General features: G+C 31.7%; 1 protein-coding gene across 1 annotated transcript in view; it reads right to left on the bottom strand.

The window, feature by feature from the left end:
• The window catches only part of LOC143240683 (sodium/potassium/calcium exchanger Nckx30C-like), a gene marked incomplete at its 5' end in the record, with an annotated part of 99543 nt that extends 80416 nt beyond the window's left edge, over window positions 1-19127 (bottom strand). Inside the window, 2 exon segments of the mRNA XM_076483507.1 lie at window positions 18515-18889; window positions 18891-19127. Coding sequence (XP_076339622.1) covers window positions 18515-18889; window positions 18891-19127 — 612 coding nt within the window.
• Window positions 19128-21874: the final 2747 nt, after the last annotated feature.

The following is a 21874-nucleotide window of genomic DNA, read 5'->3' as shown; positions in this document are numbered from 1 at the left end:
AATATATGTACATGTAACAACACCCTTTTACAGTCATCTAGTATTATAAACTTACTCATATATGTACATGTAACAACACCCTTTACAGTCATCTAGTATTATAAACTTACTCATATATGTAATGTAACAACACCCTTTACAGTCATCTAGTATTATAAACTTACTCATATATATGTACATGTAACAACACCCTTTACAGTCATCTAGTATTATAAACTTACTCATATATATGTAACAACACCCTTTACAGTCATCTAGTATTATAAACTTACTCATATATGTACATGTACGGAACATACACAGTCACCTAGTATTATAAACTTACTCATATATGTGCATGTAACAACACCCTTTACAGTCATCTAGTATTATAAACTTACTCATATATGTACATGTAACAACACTCTTTTACAGTCATCTAGTATTATAAACTTACTCATATATGTACATGTAACAACACCCTTTACAGTCATCTAGTATTATAAACTTACTCATATATGTAATGTAACAACACCCTTTACAGTCATCTAGTATTATAAACTTACTCATATATGTACATGTAAGAACATATATATTAGTCACCTAGTATCATAAACTTACTCATATATATGTACATGTAACAACACCCTTTACAGTCATCTAGTATTATAAACTTACTCATATATGTACATGTAACAACATACATTAGTCACCTAGTATCATAAACTTACTCACTCATATATGTACATGTAACAACACCCTTTACAGTCATCTAGTATTATAAACTTACTCATATATGTACATGTAACAACACCCTTTACAGTCATCTAGTATTATAAACTTACTCATATATGTACATGTAACAACACCCTTTACAGTCATCTAGTATTATAAACTTACTCATATATGTACATGTAACAACACCCTTTACAGTCATCTAGTATTATAAACTTACTCATATATGTACATGTAAGGAACATACAGTAGTCACCTAGTATCATAAACTTACTCATATATGTAATGTAACAACACCTTTACAGTCATCTAGTATTATAAACTTACTCATATATGTACATGCAACAACATACATTAGTCATCTAGTATCATAAACTTACTCATATATGTACATGTAACAACACTCTTTACAGTCATCTAGTATTATAAACTTACTCATATATATGTGATGTAACAACACCCTTTACAGTCATCTGGTATTATAAACTTACTCATATATGTACATGTAACAACACCCTTTACAATCATCTAGTATTATAAACTTACTCATATATGTAAATGTAACAACACCCTTTACAGTCATATATTATTATAAACTTACTCATATATGTACATGCAACAACATACTTTAGTCATCTAGTATCATAAACTTACTCATATATGTACATGCAACAACACCATATACAGTCATCTAGTATCATAAACTTACTCATATATGTACATGCAACAACACCCTTTACAGTCATCTAGTATTATAAACTTACTCATACATGTACATGTAACAACACTCTTTACCGTCATCTAGTATTATAAACTTACTCATATATGTACATGTAACAACACCCTTTACAGTCATCTAGTATTACAAACTTACTCATATATGTAATGTAACAACACCCTTTACAGTCATCTAGTATCATAAACTTACTCATATATGTACATGTAACAACACCCTTTACAGTCATCTAGTATTATAAACTTACTCATATATGTAATGTAACAACACCCTTTACAGTCATCTAGTATTATAAACTTACTCATATATGTACATGTAACAACACCCTATACAGTCATATAGTATTATAAACTTACTCATATATGTTGTGTAACAACACCCTTTACAGTCATCTAGTATCATAAACTTACTCATATATGTACATGCAACAACATACAGTAGTCACCTAGTATCATAAACTTACTCATATATGTAATGTAGCAACACCCTTTACAGTCATCTAGTATTATAAACTTACTCATATATGTACATGTAACAACATACATTACAGTCATCTAGTATCATAAACTTACTCATATATGTGTATGTAACAACACCCTTTACAGTCATCTAGTATTATAAACTTACTCATATATGTACATGTAACAACACCCTTTACAGTCATCTAGTATTATAAACTTACTCATACATGTAACAATGTACATTGTCATCTAACAACACCCTATACAGTCATCTATCTAGTATCATAAACTCACTCATATATGTAATGTAACAACACCCTTTACAGTCATCTAGTATTATAAACTTACTCATATATGTAATGTAACAACACCCTTTACAGTCATCTGGTATTATAAACTTACTCATATATGTACATAACAACACCATTTACACATTAGTATTATAAAGTCATCTAATTATTATAAACTTACTCATCTAGTATATGTACATGTAACAACACCCTTTACAGTCATCTAGTATTATAAACTTACTCATATATGTACATGTAACAACATGCTTTACAGTCATCTAGTATCATAATTTTACTCATATATGTACATGCAACAACACCATATACAGTCATCTAGTATCATAAACTTACTCATATATGTACATGCAACAACACCCTTTACAGTCATCTAGTATTATAAACTTACTCATATATGTACATGCAACAACATACATTAGTCACCTAGTATCATAAACTTACTCATATATGTACATTTAACACACCCTTTACAGTCATCTAGTATTATAAACTTACTCATATATGTACATGTAACACACCCTTTACACTCATCTAGTATTATAAACTTACTCATATATGTACATGTAACAACACCCTTTACACTCATCTAGTATTATAAACTTACTCATATATGTAATGTAACAACACCCTTTACAGTCATCTAGTATTATAAACTTACTCATATATGTACATGCAAGAACATACAGTAGTCACCTAGTATCATAAACTTACTCATATATGTAATGTAACAACACCCTTTACAGTCATCTAGTATTATAAACGTACTCATATATGTACATGTAACAACATACATTAGTCACCTAGTATCATAAGCTTACTCATATATGTACATGTAACAACACTCTTTACAGTCATCTAGTATTACAAACTTACTCATATATGTAATGTAACAACACCCTTTACAGTCATCTGGTATTATAAACTTACTCATATATGTACATGTAACAACACCCTTTACAATCATCTAGTATTATAAACTTACTCATATATGTAAATGTAACAACACCCTTTACAGTCATATATTATTATAAACTTACTCATATATGTACATGCAACAACATACTTTAGTCATCTAGTATCATAAACTTACTCATATATGTACATGTAACAACACCCTTTACAGTCATCTAGTATTATAAACTTACTCATACATGTACATGTAACAACACTCTTTACCGTCATCTAGTATTATAAACTTACTCATATATGTACATGTAACAACACCCTTTACAGTCATCTAGTATTACAAACTTACTCATATATGTAATGTAACAACACCCTTTACAGTCATCTAGTATCATAAACTTACTCATACATGTACATGTAACAACACCCTTTACAGTCATCTAGTATTATAAACTTACTCATATATGTACATGTAACAACACCCTTTACAGTCATCTGGTATTATAAACTTACTCATATATGTACATGTAACAACACCCTATACAGTCATCTAGTATTATAAACTTACTCATATATATGTTATGTAACAACACCCTTTACAGTCATCTAGTATTATAAACTTACTCATATATGTATACATGCAACAACATACAGTAGTCATCTAGTATCATAAACTTACTCATATATGTAATGTAACAACACCCTTTACAGTCATCTAGTATTATAAACTTACTCATATATGTACATGCAACAATATACATTAGTCACCTAGTATCATAAACTTACTCATATATGTACATGTAACAACACCCTTTACAGTCATCTAGTATTATAAACTTACTCATATATGTACATGTAACACACCCTTTACAGTCATCTAGTATTATAAACTTACTCATATATGTACATGTAACAACACCCTTTACAGTCATCTAGTATTATAAACTTACTCATATATGTACATGTAACAACACCCTTTACAGTCATCTAGTATTATAAACTTACTCATATATGTACATGCAAGAACATACAGTAGTCACCTAGTATCATAAACTTACTCATATATGTAATGTAACAACACCCTTTACAGTCATCTAGTATTATAAACGTCCTCATATATGTACATGCAACAACATACATTAGTCACCTAGTATCATAAGCTTACTCATATATGTACATGTAACAACACTCTTTACAGTCATCTAGTATTACAAACTTACTCATATATGTAATGTAACAACACCCTTTACAGTCATCTGGTATTATAAACTTACTCATATATGTACATGTAACAACACCCTTTACAATCATCTAAAGTTATAAACTTACTCATATATGTAAATGTAACAACACCCTTTACAGTCATATATTATTATAAACTTACTCATATATGTACATGCAACAACATACTTTAGTCATCTAGTATCATAAACTTACTCATATATGTACATGCAACAACACCATATACAGTCATCTAGTATCATAAACTTACTCATATATGTACATGCAACAACACCCTTTACAGTCATCTAGTATTATAAACTTACTCATACATGTACATGTAACAACACTCTTAACCGTCATCTAGTATTATAAACTTACTCATATATGTACATGTAACAACACCCTTTACAGTCATCTAGTATTACAAACTTACTCATATATGTAATGTAACAACACCCTTTACAGTCATCTAGTATCATAAACTTACTCATACATGTACATGTAACAACACCCTTTACAGTCATCTAGTATTACAAACTTACTCATATATGTAATGTAACATCACCCTTTACAGTCATCTAGTATTATAAACTTACTCATATATGTACATGTAACAACACCCTATACAGTCATATAGTATTATAAAGCTTACTCATATATGTTTATGTAACAACACCCTTTACAGTCATCTAGTATTATAAACTTACTCATATATGTACATGCAAGAACATACAGTAGTCACCTAGTATCATAAACTTACTCATATATGTAATGTAACAACACCCTTTACAGTCATCTAGTATTATAAACTTACTCATATATGTACATGCAACAACATACATTAGTCACCTAGTATCATAAACTTACTCATATATGTATATGTAACAACACCCTTTACAGTCATCTAGTATTATAAACTTACTCATATACGTACATGTAACAACACCCTTACAGTCATCTAGTATCATAAACTTACTCATACATGTACATGTAACAACACCCTATACAGTCATCTAGTATTATAAACTTACTCATATATGTAATGTAACAACACCCTTTACAGTCATCTAGTATTATAAACTTACTCATATATGTAATGTAACAACACCCTTTACAGTCATCTGGTATTATAAACTTACTCATATATGTACATGTAACAACATTCTTTACAATCATCTAGTATTATAAACTTACTCATATATGTACATGTAACAACACCCTTTACAGTCATATATTATTATAAACTTACTCATATATGTACATGCAACAACATACTTTAGTCATCTAGTATCATAAACTTACTCATATATGTACATGTAACAACACCATATACAGTCATCTAGTATTATAAACTTACTCATATATATATGTACATGTAACAACACCCTTTACAGTCATCTAGTATTATAAACTTACTCATATATGTACATACAACAACATACATTAGTCATCTAGTATCATAAACTTACTCATATATGTACATGTAACAACACCCTTTACAGTCATCTAGTATTATAAACTTACTCATATATGTACATGTAACACACCCTTTACACTCATCTAGTATTATAAACTTACTCATATATGTACATGTAACAACACCCTTTACACTCATCTAGTATTATAAACTTACTCATATATGTAATGTAACAACACCCTTTACAGTCATCTAGTATTATAAACTTACTCATATATGTACATGCAACAACATTTAGTAGTCATCTAGTATCATAAACTTACTCATATATGTAATGTAACAACACCCTTTACAGTCATCTAGTATTATAAACTTACTATATATGTACATGCAACAACATACATTAGTCATCTAGTATCATAAACTTACTCATATATGTACATGTAACAACACTCTTTACAGTCATCTAGTATTATAAACTTACTCATATATGTACATGTAACAACACCTTTATAGTCATCTAGTATTATAAACTTACTCATATATGTACATGTAACAACACCCTTTACAGTCATCTAGTATTATAAACTTACTCATATATGTAATGTAACAACACCCTTTACAGTCATCTAGTATTATAAACTTACTCATATATGTACATGCAACAACATACTTTAGTCATCTAGTATCATAAACTTACTCATATATGTACATGCAACAACACCCTTTACAGTCATCTAGTATTATAAACTTACTCATACATGTACATGTAACAACACTCTTTACCGTCATCTAGTATTATAAACTTACTCATATATGTACATGTAACAACACCCTTTACAGTCATCTAGTATTATAAACTTACTCATATATGTAATGTAACAACACCCTTTACAGTCATCTAGTATCATAAACTTACTCATACATGTACATGTAACAACACCGTTTACAGTCATCTAGTATTACAACCTTACTCATATATATGATGTAACAACACCCTTTACAGTCATCTGGTATTATAAACTTACTCATATATGTACATGTAACAACACCCTATACAGTCATATAGTATTATAAACTTACTCATATATGTTATGTAGCAACACCCTTTACAGTCATCTAGTATTACAAACTTACTCATATATGTACATGCAAGAACATACAGTAGTCACCTGGTATCATAAACTTACTCATATATGTAATGTAACAACACCCTTTACAGTCATCTAGTATTATAAACTTACTCATATATGTACATGCAACAACATACATTAGTCACCTAGTATCATAAACTTACTCATATATGTACATTTAACACACCCTTTACAGTCATCTAGTATTATAAACTTACTCATATATATGTACATGTAACACACCCTTTACAGTCATCTAGTATTATAAACTTACTCTAGTATTATAAACTTATATATGTACATGTAACAACACCCTTTACAGTCATCTAGTATTATAAACTTACTCATATATGTAATGTAACAACACCCTTTACAGTCATCTAGTATTATAAACTTACTCATGTATATGTACACCCTTACAGCAAGAACATACAGTAGTCACCTAGTATCATAAACTTACTCATATATGTACATGTAACAACACCCTTTACAGTCATCTAGTATTATAAACTTACTCATATATGTACATGCAACAACATACACCCTTTACAGTCATCTAGTATCATAAACTTACTCATATATGTACATGTAACAACACTACTTTACAGTCATCTAGTATTATAAACTTACTCATATATGTAATGTAACAACACCCTTTACAGTCATCTGGTATTATAAACTTACTCATATATGTACATGTAACAACACCCTTTACAATCATCTAGTATTATAAACTTACTCATATATGTAAATGTAACAACACCCTTTACAGTCATCTAGTATTATAAACTTACTCATATATGTACATGTAACAACATACTTTTAGTCATCTAGTATCATAAACTTACTCATATATGTACATGCAACAACACCATATACAGTCATCTAGTATCATAAACTTACTCATATATGTACATGCAACAACACCCTTTACAGTCATCTAGTATTATAAACTTACTCATATATGTACATGTAACAACAACTTTACAGTCATCTAGTATTATAAACTTAATCATATATGTACATGTAACAACACCCTTTACAGTCATCTAGTATTACAAACTTACTCATATATGTAATGTAACAACACCCTTTACAGTCATCTAGTATCATAAACTTACTCATACATGTACATGTAACAACACCCTTTACAGTCATCTAGTATTACAAACTTACTCATATATGTAATGTAACAACACCCTTTACAGTCATCTAGTATTATAAACTTACTCATATATGTACATGTAACAACACCCTATACAGTCATATAGTATTATAAACTTACTCATATATGTTATGTAACAACACCCTTTACAGTCATCTAGTATTATAAACTTACTCATATATGTACATGCAAGAACATACAGTAGTCACCTAGTATCATAAACTTACTCATATATGTAATGTAACAACACCCTTTACAGTCATCTAGTATTATAAACTTACTCATATATGTACATGTAACAACATACATTATTCACCTAGTATCATAAACTTACTCATATATGTACATGTAACAACACCCTTTACAGTCATCTAGTATTACAAACTTACTCATATATGTAATGTAACAACACCCTTTACAGTCATCTGGTATTATAAACTTACTCATATATGTACATGTAACAACACCCTTTACAATCATCTAGTATTATAAACTTACTCATATATGTACATGTAACAACACCCTTTACAGTCATATATTATTATAAACTTACTCATATATGTACATGCAACAACACACTTTACAGTCATCTAGTATTATAAACTTACTCATATATGTAATGTAACAACACTTTTTACAGTCATCTAGTATTATAAACTTACTCATATATGTACATGCAACAACATACATTAGTCACCTAGTATCATAAACTTACTCATATATGTACATTTAACACACCCTTTACAGTCATCTAGTATTATAAACTTACTCATATATGTACATGTAACAACACCCTTTACAGTCATCTAGTATTATAAACTTACTCATATATGTACATGTAACAACACCCTTTACAGTCATCTAGTATTATAAACTTACTCATATATGTACATGCAAGAACATACAGTAGTCACCTAGTATCATAAACTTACTCATATATGTAATGTAACAACACCCTTTACAGTCATCTAGTATTATAAACTTACTCATATATGTACATGCAACAACATACATTAGTCACCTAGTATCATAAACTTACTCATATATGTACATGTAACAACACTCTTTACAGTCATCTAGTATTACAAACTTACTCATATATGTAATGTAACAACACCCTTTACAGTCATCTAGTATTATAAACTTACTCATATATGTACATGCAACATCATACTTTTAGTCATCTAGTATCATAAACTTACTCATATATGTACATGCAACAACACCATATACAGTCATCTAGTATCATAAACTTACTCATATATGTACATGTAACAACACCCTTTACAGTCATCTAGTATTATAAACTTACTCATACATGTACATGTAACAACACTCTTTACCGTCATCTAGTATTATAAACTTACTCATATATGTACATGTAACAACACCCTTTACAGTCATCTAGTATTACAAACTTACTCATATATGTAATGTAACAACACCCTTTACAGTCATCTAGTATTATAAACTTACTCATATATGTACATGTAACAACACCGTTTACAGTCATCTAGTATTACAAACTTACTCATATATGTAATGTAACAACACCCTTTACAGTCATCTAGTATTATAAACTTACTCATATATGTACATGTAACAACACCCTATACAGTCATCTAGTATTATAAACTTACTCATATATGTTATGTAACAACACCCTTTACAGTCATCTAGTATTATAAACTTACTCATATATGTACATGTAACAAACATACAGTAGTCACCTAGTATTATAAACTTACTCATATATGTAATGTAACAACACCCTTTACAGTCATCTAGTATTATAAACTTACTCATATATGTACATGCAACAACCTACATTAGTCACCTAGTATCATAAACTTACTCATATATGTATATGTAACAACACCCTTTACAGTCATCTAGTATTATAAACTTACTCATATACGTACATGTAACAACACCCTCTACAGTCATCTAGTATTATAAACTTACTCATATATGTACATGTAACAACACCCTTTACAGTCATCTAGTATTATAAACTTACTCATATATGTAATGTAACAACACCCTTTACAGTCATCTAGTATTATAAACTTACTCATATATGTACATGTAACAACACCCTTTACAATCATCTAGTATTATAAACTTACTCATATATGTACATGTAACAACACCCTTTACAGTCATATATTATTATAAACTTACTCATATATGTACATGCAACAACATACTTTAGTCATCTAGTATCATAAACTTACTCATATATGTACATGCAACAACACCATATACAGTCATCTAGTATCATAAACTTACTCATATATGTACATGTAACAACACCCTTTACAGTCATCTAGTATTATAAACTTACTCATATATGTACATGTAACAACACTCTTTACAGTCATCTAGTATTATAAACTTACTCATATATGTACATGTAACAACACCCTTACAGTCATCTAGTATTATAAACTTACTCATATATGTAATGTAACAACACCCTTTACAGTCATCTAGTATTATAAACTTACTCATATATGTACATGTAACAACACCCTTTACAGTCATCTAGTATTATAAACTTACTCATATATGTAATGTAACAACACCCTTTACAGTCATCTAGTATTATAAACTTACTCATATATGTACATGTAACAACACCCTATACAGTCATATAGTATTATAAACTTACTCATATATGTTATGTAACAACACCCTTTACAGTCATCTAGTATCATAAACTTACTCATATATGTACATGCAAGAACATACAGTAGTCACCTAGTATCATAAACTTACTCATATATGTAATGTAACAACACCCTTTACAGTCATCTAGTATTATAAACTTACTCATATATGTACATGCAACAACATACATTAGTCACCTAGTATCATAAACTTACTCATATATGTATATGTAACAACACCCTTTACAGTCATCTAGTATTATAAACTTACTCATATACGTACATGTAACAACACCCTCTACAGTCATCTAGTATCATAAACTTACTCATACATGTACATGTAACAACACCCTATACAGTCATCTAGTATCATAAACTCACTCATATATGTAATGTAACAACACCCTTTACAGTCATCTAGTATTATAAACTTACTCATATATGTACATGCAAGAACATACAGTAGTCACCTAGTATCATAAACTTACTCATATATGTAATGTAACAACACCCTTTACAGTCATCTAGTATTATAAACTTACTCATATATGTACATGCAACAACATACATTAGTCACCTAGTATCATAAACTTACTCATATATGTACATTTAACACACCCTTTACAGTCATCTAGTATTATAAACTTACTCATATATGTACATGTAACACACCCTTTACAGTCATCTAGTATTATAAACTTACTCATATATGTACATGTAACAACACCCTTTACAGTCATCTAGTATTATAAACTTACTCATATATGTACATGCAAGAACATACAGTAGTCACCTAGTATCATAAACTTACTCATATATGTAATGTAACAACACCCTTTACAGTCATCTAGTATTATAAACGTACTCATATATGTACATGCAACAACATACATTAGTCACCTAGTATCATAAACTTACTCATATATGTACATGTAACAACACCCTTTACAGTCATCTAGTATTACAAACTTACTCATATATGTAATGTAACAACACCCTTTACAGTCATCTGGTATTATAAACTTACTCATATATGTACATGCAACATCATACTTTAGTCATCTAGTATCATAAACTTACTCATATATGTACATGCAACAACACCATATACAGTCATCTAGTATCATAAACTTACTCATATATGTACATGCAACAACACCCTTTACAGTCATCTAGTATTATAAACTTACTCATACATGTACATGTAACAACACTCTTTACCGTCATCTAGTATTATAAACTTACTCATATATGTACATGTAACAACACCCTTTACAGTCATCTAGTATTACAAACTTACTCATATATGTAATGTAACAACACCCTTTACAGTCATCTAGTATCATAAACTTACTCATACATGTACATGTAACAACACCCTTTACAGTCATCTAGTATTACAAACTTACTCATATATGTAATGTAACAACACCCTTTACAGTCATCTGGTATTATAAACTTACTCATATATGTACATGTAACAACACCCTATACAGTCATATAGTATTATAAACTTACTCATATATGTTATGTAACAACACCCTTTACAGTCATCTAGTATCATAAACTTACTCATATACGTACATGCAAGAACATACAGTAGTCACCTAGTATCATAAACTTACTCATATATGTAATGTAGCAACACCCTTTACAGTCATCTAGTATTATAAACTTACTCATATATGTACATGCAACAACCTACATTAGTCACCTAGTATCATAAACTTACTCATATATGTATATGTAACAACACCCTTTACAGTCATCTAGTATTATAAACTTACTCATATATGTACATGTAACAACACCCTTTACAGTCATCTAGTATTATAAACTTACTCATATATGTACATGTAACAACACCCTATACAGTCATCTAGTATTATAAACTTACTCATATATGTAATGTAACAACACCCTTTACAGTCATCTGGTATTATAAACTTACTCATATATGTACATGTAACAACACCCTTTACAATCATCTAGTATTATAAACTTACTCATATATGTACATGTAACAACACCCTTTACAGTCATATATTATTATAAACTTACTCATATATGTACATGCAACAACATACTTTAGTCATCTAGTATCATAAACTTACTCATATATGTACATGCAACAACACCATATACAGTCATCTAGTATCATAAACTTACTCATATATGTACATGCAACAACACCCTTTACAGTCATCTAGTATTATAAACTTACTCATACATGTACATGTAACAACACTCTTTACCGTCATCTAGTATTATAAACTTACTCATATATGTACATGTAACAACACCCTTTACAGTCATCTAGTATTACAAACTTACTCATATATGTAATGTAACAACACTCTTTACAGTCATCTAGTATCATAAACTTACTCATACATGTACATGTAACAACACCCTTTACAGTCATCTAGTATTACAAACTTACTCATATATGTAATGTAACAACACCCTTTACAGTCATCTGGTATTATAAACTTACTCATATATGTACATGTAACAACACCCTATACAGTCATATAGTATTATAAACTTACTCATATATGTTATGTAACAACACCCTTTACAGTCATCTAGTATCATAAACTTACTCATATACGTACATGCAAGAACATACAGTAGTCACCTAGTATCATAAACTTACTCATATATGTAATGTAGCAACACCCTTTACAGTCATCTAGTATTATAAACTTACTCATATATGTACATGCAACAACATACATTAGTCACCTAGTATCATAAACTTACTCATATATGTATATGTAACAACACCCTTTACAGTCATCTAGTATTATAAACTTACTCATATACGTACATGTAACAACACCCTCTACAGTCATCTAGTATCATAAACTTACTCATACATGTACATGTAACAACACCCTATACAGTCATCTAGTATCATAAACTCACTCATATATGTAATGTAACAACACCCTTTACAGTCATCTAGTATTATAAACTTACTCATATATGTACATGCAAGAACATACAGTAGTCACCTAGTATCATAAACTTACTCATATATGTAATGTAACAACACCCTTTACAGTCATCTAGTATTATAAACTTACTCATATATGTACATGCAACAACATACATTAGTCACCTAGTATCATAAACTTACTCATATATGTACATGTAACAACACCCTTTACAGTCATCTAGTATTACAAACTTACTCATATATGTAATGTAACAACACCCTTTACAGTCATCTGGTATTATAAACTTACTCATATATGTACATGTAACAACACCCTTTACAATCATCTAGTATTATAAACTTACTCATATATGTACATGTAACAACACCCTCTACAGTGATATATTATTATTAATTTACTCATATACGTACATGCAACAACACCCTTTACAGGCATCTAGTATCATAAACTTACTCATATATGTACATGTAACAACACTCTATACAGTCATCTGGTATTAAAGACGTAATGTGGTTTTAAATGTTAGGATTTCTGTATTATTCAGTGATTTAACTGGGGTAGAAACCTCTGTAAGAAATGAAAGTATTGTTTAAAATTTTTCTTTCTTCTAAACACCGGTTTTTATAAACCAAAGAAAACGTGACAGTCAGAAAAAACTTCACTATATAACGTGTAACATCCAAAGATCTCAGTGATTTCCCTGGGAGTGCGTTACGCCATTGAGCCTTTGCAACTACTACGTATGTGTGTGGTTATTTGGTAAAGAAAGTTCAGTACGTTTCGTAGAGTCTCCTATCAAAATACATTCTTACAGGCAGGTATTATGTATACTGTACTACGCAAGCGTTAATCTATGATATACACATGTCGAAATTATTAAATTGGTCTAAATACAGCTTACGTTCTGGTTTGTAACATAAAAAGCGTGGAATTCAAGGTATATGTATTTATTGACCTGTCAGTTACACAAGAGGTAGGCTTATTGTTACGTATGACCTGTCAGTTACACAAGAGGTAGGCTTATTGTTACGTATGACCTGTCAGTTACACAAGAGGTAGGCTTATTGTTACGTATGAACAAAGCAAATAAATTTGTTCCGTGATGTAAATCGTTTGTCACGATGTATTAGGGGATTTTTAACTGAACTGTGTTTCACGATGAGAAGAAAAACGATTTTAACAAAGCATAGAGTTTCTGATTCAGGAAGTTGTAAAATCAGCACAACTTATAACTAGTTAAGAAAACCAATATTGTATTGAAATATTTCGTCAACTTTGTTATTGTAATGTTATTACTAGAGAAAGAATCAATACAACATTTGAAGAAGAAATGTTTCACGAGAGAGATATAAAGATAACAACCTGTGAACATTAACAGCCATCAAAGATCGACTTATTACTATGTTCTGAAATATTACTATTAACACATTACTGGCATACTTGCTGGGTGTATTATATGAAAGGTATCATACGAGTTTATTTAGTTTTCAGCCACCAAGGTTGGAATTCTAATCATATTTCACGATTGTTATTTATTTTTGTGGAATATTTTGAGAAACTGAAACTCTTGGCACAATGTTTGTTGCTGTCAGATTAGATAAAAAATGAAAGTATGTTTTATACATTTAATTTAAACTTTGGTCAAGACTTCAGATTATAAGTATGTATGGATAATTAATATATTGAGGTACCTCCAAAACTGTGTGGAACAAATACTAGCTGGAGTTATTGTGTTGAGATTTCTTTACTTACCTATCAAAAAGATCTAATATTTCATTCGTTAAGAGATTATCAGTGTTATAAGAACATAAAGAGGTATACTTACAGTAGAAAGCAGTGCTCTTAGGGCCAAACAGTAAAATACACCAACTTCAAGCAGCAACAAGCGTTACGTAGGTTGAAATTGGTAACAATATTAAACACTGATTGATCTTGAAAACTGTACCAGTACAAAGAACTGTATACATAAGTAGTAGCGATAAAAACACAAAACTGGCAGTCTGCATTGACGCAAACATTACACTTAAAGAGAGTACCAGTTCAAAAGTCCATCTTTAAGTTTTTGTATACAAGATAAAGAACTCAGTGAAAGTCTACCTGAATCAATTTGCAATAGTGACGTTAAAAAACAATTTTACTGACTGAAAATATTTAATATTTTTGTGTGTGAACTGTATGATACAGGATGGTATCAGCTGTTTCCTACCACTTAGCTGAGACGTGAATTATTTTGAAATTATTATTTTTCTTAGTTTCCAGTTCGGAAGCAGAAAGTCAATAAAATAGATTCTTCAACTCTTCTTGATTTGAGGCATACAACGTAAGTTCACTAATGGGCAACTAACCGTGTTTCTTGCAGGAAAGGTACAACATAAATTAGGGTAATAAAAGTTGTCTTCTCTCTCTCCAAAGCGTATAATGGTCACACGCTGTCACGTCTTATCACTTGATAGTGGAAAAGAATCTCGTGCTCGAGATGAATTTGTGAACAAACTTGGCTTTTGTCAATTTTATTGTTTCATATATTTGTAACCTGATTAACTTTAGACCTTTGTTCAGCAAAATCTGAAAGCGTAGAGTTTCGTAGAATGTTGTGCAAAGCTACAAGGGCTATCTGCGCTAGCCGTTCCTAATTTAGCAGTGTAAGACTAGAAGGAAGACAGCTAGTCATCAACCACCCACTGCCAACTTTTGGGCTGCTCTTTCACAAACGAATAGTGAAATTGACCGTAACATTACAGCGCCCCCACGGTTGAATGGGTGAACATGTTTGGTGTGACCAGGATTCGAACCCGCGTCTCTCAGATTTAGAGTTTAGCACCCTAACCTCTTGGCAATGCCGGGCCGTAACTTTTAAGTGAATTTGTATCTAGTTATTTAGTTTGCCTTAAGAGTTTATTTCTGCCGGATGCAAATTTTATTTTACCTATTTTAGCTTTAATTTGTGAATTTTGTTACTTAACAGCAACCTTGAGAATTTCGTTTTTAACCTTAGGGACTATTATTTTAACCTACTGATACGAGCTTTAAATACAAGTAATATTTATTATTTCATTATGCACGGAAAGTTGTCCGTTGTGTTGTTATGGGTTATTTTACTAAATATGCTGGCGTTTATGGAGATATATATACACACACACACATACCTATCTTTACTGACGACATTTTGTCGCCTTCACTGTTTCACAATAGTGGTCACTTCCCAGACATCGCTTTTACGTGACGTCATCACATTTATGGTGAATAACTAAATTACAACCGGCGTTTATTTACTTACTTGGCAGTTATTCACAGCATCTTCCTTAAAATTTCGGCCTGGCATGGCCAAGCGCGTAAGGCGTGCGACTCGTAATCCGAGGGTCGCGGGTTCGCGCCCGCGTCGCACCAAAAATGCTCGCCCTTTCAAGCGTGGGGGCATTAAAATGTCATGGTCAATCCAACTATTCATTGGCAAAAGAGTAGCCCAAGAGTTGGCGGTGGGTGGTGATGACTAGTTGCCTTCCCTCTACATTACACTGCTAAATTAGGGACGGCTAGCACAGATAGCCCTCGAGTAGCTTTGTGCGAAATTCCAAAACAATCCTTAAAATTTCTTAACATTTAAAGTCACGTTTTTGGTATATAATATTGTATAGGAATGGGCGCGTGAAACGTTTACAATTACTTATTTTAAGTCCAAAACGTGACATGACTGGAGTGGTAAAATGTATTTATCATTGGATTTGTGATCAGAATTTGTGTTAAAGTTTTCAGGAGGTTTAGCTTGTTTATGCGATTAACACAAAGATGAACGGTGAAAGTTTTGAGTAAATAACATTGTTAACTTCGAGGTATGTTTAATATGCCTCTGATAATGGTTGAAACTCGTGTTCAAAACAGGTAATTAACAAGATAATGAAAAGCATTTGGTCCAGCAACGAGTGAAAATGGATAAGTACCGTGACAGTAAAAAGTTCTACTTTGTACAGTATTCTCAAATATTGAATAATAAAACCTTCTCGATAAGATCAGAGACCTCTACCGTTGTATTTTGGCGAGCAGTTTAAAGAACTAGGGTTAAGTTCGTAGAAAAGCTGTAACAATGATATTTTGGAATAATTAATACAACGAAGTTAGTAGGAAGGTCATTTATTTTAGTTTCGAAATAATAATTTTAAAGTTTCTATTTAATTTTGATTCTTGAAGAGATACAAGGAGAGAGAGAGATACTTACTGCTGTTTTCGTGATGGCGTTTTTAGTTTGTAAATATAAACCTTTATTATTTTTTGATATCTTCAAAAGCATAATCCCAGTATTAATTGTTTTCATCGAGACTGGATTGCTATAACCCACTAGTTAACCCCAACCATCCTTTTTTTCATCGAGACTGGATTGCTATAACCCACTAATTAACCCCAACGATCCTTTTTCATCAAGACTGGATTGATATAACCCACTAGTTAACCCTAACGACCCTTTTTTCATCGAGACTGGATTGCTATAACCCACTAGTTAACCCCAACAATCCTTTTTTTCATCGAGACTGGATTGCTATAATCCACTAGTTAACCCCAACGATTCTTTTTCATCGAGACTGGATTGCTATAATCCACTAGTTAATTCCAACGATCCTTTTTTTCATCGAGACTTGATTGCTATAATCCACTAGTTAACCCCAACGATCCTTTTTTTCATCGAGACTGGATTGCTATAACCCACTCTAACGTTAGTGCCCTACTAATTTGTTGTTTATATCCATATTAAAAAGTTATTCAAAAATTAATATCATAGAACAGGCAACTTTAGAGGCAGGCAAAAGCTACGTTACTTACGCTTGGCATCAGATGATCTTTACTGTCCACTCTTGTAACTTTGTTCCTGTTGAGGATTTTCTTCACGAGCTTTTCTAGTGGTTCGTTGAATTTCATGAACGTAACATAGCAGGCATAGCAGAATAGGAGAATCAACGATTCATACCAGTATATAACATTGTCTCGAAAACACATGATGAGAATAATCAGAATTATGGAGTAAAAACTAACATCACGAAAAAGCGGCCACCAGGTGAGTTGTAGAACAGACTTGCTAAAGATGGCGCACATTGAGATGACGAAAAGAATATTAAACACTGCAGAACCAACAATTGTTCCAATTCCAACATCATCGAAAGAGATGAAAACACCAATGATACTGGTGAAGAGCTCTGGGAGCACTGCCCCCTGCGGCCATAAAGGTTGCCCCCGCAACATCTTCCGAGATCTCGAGCTTTTCAGTAATTACATCCAGGGAGGGTATGAAGAACTCGTCACAAACAATAGCCAGGGCAGCAAACATGTAAACTAGTCCAAGCACGTGTAAAATTACAGCTCCGTGTTTTCTTTGAGTTTCTGTAAATAAGTCTGGTGGAAACTGAGGTGGAGGCTTGGTGATGTTTGGGTCGCCTTTTTTCTGCGCTCAACAAGTTCCGGAAATGACGAGTAGGTCTGTAACTCGTTTCTAGATCTAAAATAATTAACTCTGGTTTGGCGTCGCTGGGACTACATTCATTCCACGATGGGCGAGTGTTTGACAACAAACCTACTAAGAAAAGTCCTACCGCGAACACTGCGATTGGGTTCCTCCATCGCTTTCGAAAAACCTTTCTGATAGTCATGTTAAAAAACCTTTCTGATAGTCATGTTAAAAACCTTTCTTATAGCCATGTCGTTTATTGAACACAGAAAAGGAAGCACTTGTACATTAGCCTTGAGAAGACTTGAGATCCTTAACAGGATAAAAAGTTAGATAGTGAATGCCCTGACGAGATGATAACAGATTACCGTCTTCGGCATTAACAACATGACGAGACTGGGTCGTTTGTTCTGGCCAAATTCGAAATCACAACAACCTCATTTAGAGTTGTTGTTTTGTTCTTTTTCTTTAGAGATGTCGGCTCTTCCTTTCAACCTAATGTGCAGAACCAAAAAATTATTTTAACATTTTCACTCAACGTTTGGATACTGGATTGAAAGTGACGACACCTGGTTAAAGTTTTCAAAACATTCAAGTTAAGCTATGCCAACTATTCAGAAAAAAAAATCACTTGAAAATATATTTACATCACTGAATAAATATTTTAGCCTCAAAAGTCTAATATTTATGAACTGAGTAAAAAAATGAAAAACTTACAAAAATTTAAATGTCATAAAAACTTACTATTTTGAATATTGTGTAAAAATGTTTTGAGATTTAGTTAACCCTAAATTACAGAATCCTTTATTATAATACAATAAAAATTCCGCAGTTTGTCGTGATGCACCAAACTGTATGTTTTAAAAACGTTTCACTGTATGTTTCTATATACAGTTTGTACTGTATGTTTTTTATATACACCTTTTTACATACTGTTTCAGTACATAACTCACAAAACTAAACACCGATTTGATGTATGTTTATCATCTCTGTTCATTAGTCACTTAATTTAAGAACTTTAATCCCTTTATCTTTATGATAGAGGTCGGGCATGGCCAGGTGGGTTAAAGCGTTCGAATTGTAATATGAGGGTCCCAGGTTCGAATCTCCGTCGTACCAAACATGCTCGCCCTTTCAGCCGTGGGGGCGTTATAATGTAACGATCAATCCCATTATTCGTTTGTTTAAAGAGTGGCCCAAGAGTTAGCGGTGGGTGGTGATGACTAGCTGCCTTCCCTCTAGTCTTGCACTGCTAAATTGGGAACGGCTAGCGCAGATAGCCCTTGAGTAGCTTTGCGTGAAATCCAAAAACAAACAAACTTTACGTTAGTTTTTGTGAACTATGTTTTAAAGTTTGAGCTGAAATAGTATTTGGAGAACTCACATGTAAAACAAACAAGATAAAAGTTTGAATTGAAATATTTAAAGTTCAATACTCTTCATATAAAACAACTATCGAACCCTTACTGACTTAAACGCTAAAATCTGGGGTTCGATTTCTCGTAGTGGGCACAGCGCAGATATCCCTTCGTGTAGTTTTGCACTAAAACACGAACAACAAGAACGAGTTACCTCAGTATCTAACAAGAACGCCATCTTGTAACGCATTTATATGAGGGGTTCCTCCAAAAATGAAATGAAAGCTACCATATTGAAGGTCCGACATACATAACTAGTGTCGTAAGATCTAAATTTGTTTTTGAGCTCGCGTGGTTTTAATTAAGGTATAATTAAAAACAAATAAGTCGTACATACGTTAAGGGCAGTCTTCAAGCTGCAGACTTAATGTTTACGGTACTAAAAACGAACTTCATTATTCCTTTGATCAAACAAATATTTCATACACTTCATAAACAGTTTAATTGAAAGCTCTGAGATAATTTTTTAAATTATATTCTACAGCGTATCTACATATCAAAAGTATATACGAGTTTATTTTAAATACAGTTGTGTGCATCATGTAGACAGTATCCCTACAGCGTAGTTTCCATTATAGAAAGCTTTCCATCAAACTATATAGTGTATGTTTATTTGTTTGTAAATTAAACACAAATTACACAATAGGCTATCTGTGATCTGTTCATCGCGGGTATCGAAACCCGGTTCTTAGCATTATGAGTCCGCTGGAGGGGACATCTAGTGTATGTAAACAACGATTTCTTAGCAAACATCTCGACAGTCCGAACACACAGAAATCCAGACTAACTACGTCCGGCGGTTTACCAATATGATTTTGTATGGAATGTTCTGAATACCGTTTTATTTTCTAGCTACTTGAGGTAGGTAGCGGTTGAATGAATTTCTTGTGAAATCAAATCATATGCACGTGACTTGTGTCGTTTCTACAGATGAAGAACCTTCTTGATTTATTTGTATACCGTTCCTTAGGAAACGTGGACGTGTGACTAACGTTTGTGCGTGGATAATCACCATAATTTACGTACCGTTTCTGGGGTACAACACGTTGCAGAACCTTCTTGATTTATTTGTATACCGTTCCTTAGGAAACGAGGACGTGCGACTAACGTTTGTGCGTGGATAATCATCATAATTTACGTACCGTTTCTGGGGTACGACACGTTGCAGGTCTCTTTCTGAGTGGTCCTGGCTTCCCAAGTTGATTCATAGTTCTATTTTTTTTCAATATCATTAACTCATTTTTTGTATGAAAGTCTGCACATACCTGGAAGCCTTTATGCTCAGAATTTTAATGATGTTGATAAACGAGAAAAGTGCAGGAG

This window comes from Tachypleus tridentatus, chromosome 13, assembly GCF_004210375.1.
Source record: "Tachypleus tridentatus isolate NWPU-2018 chromosome 13, ASM421037v1, whole genome shotgun sequence".
Lineage (NCBI taxonomy): Eukaryota > Metazoa > Arthropoda > Merostomata > Xiphosura > Limulidae > Tachypleus > Tachypleus tridentatus.
This window is presented reverse-complemented; position numbering and strand designations above follow the sequence as displayed.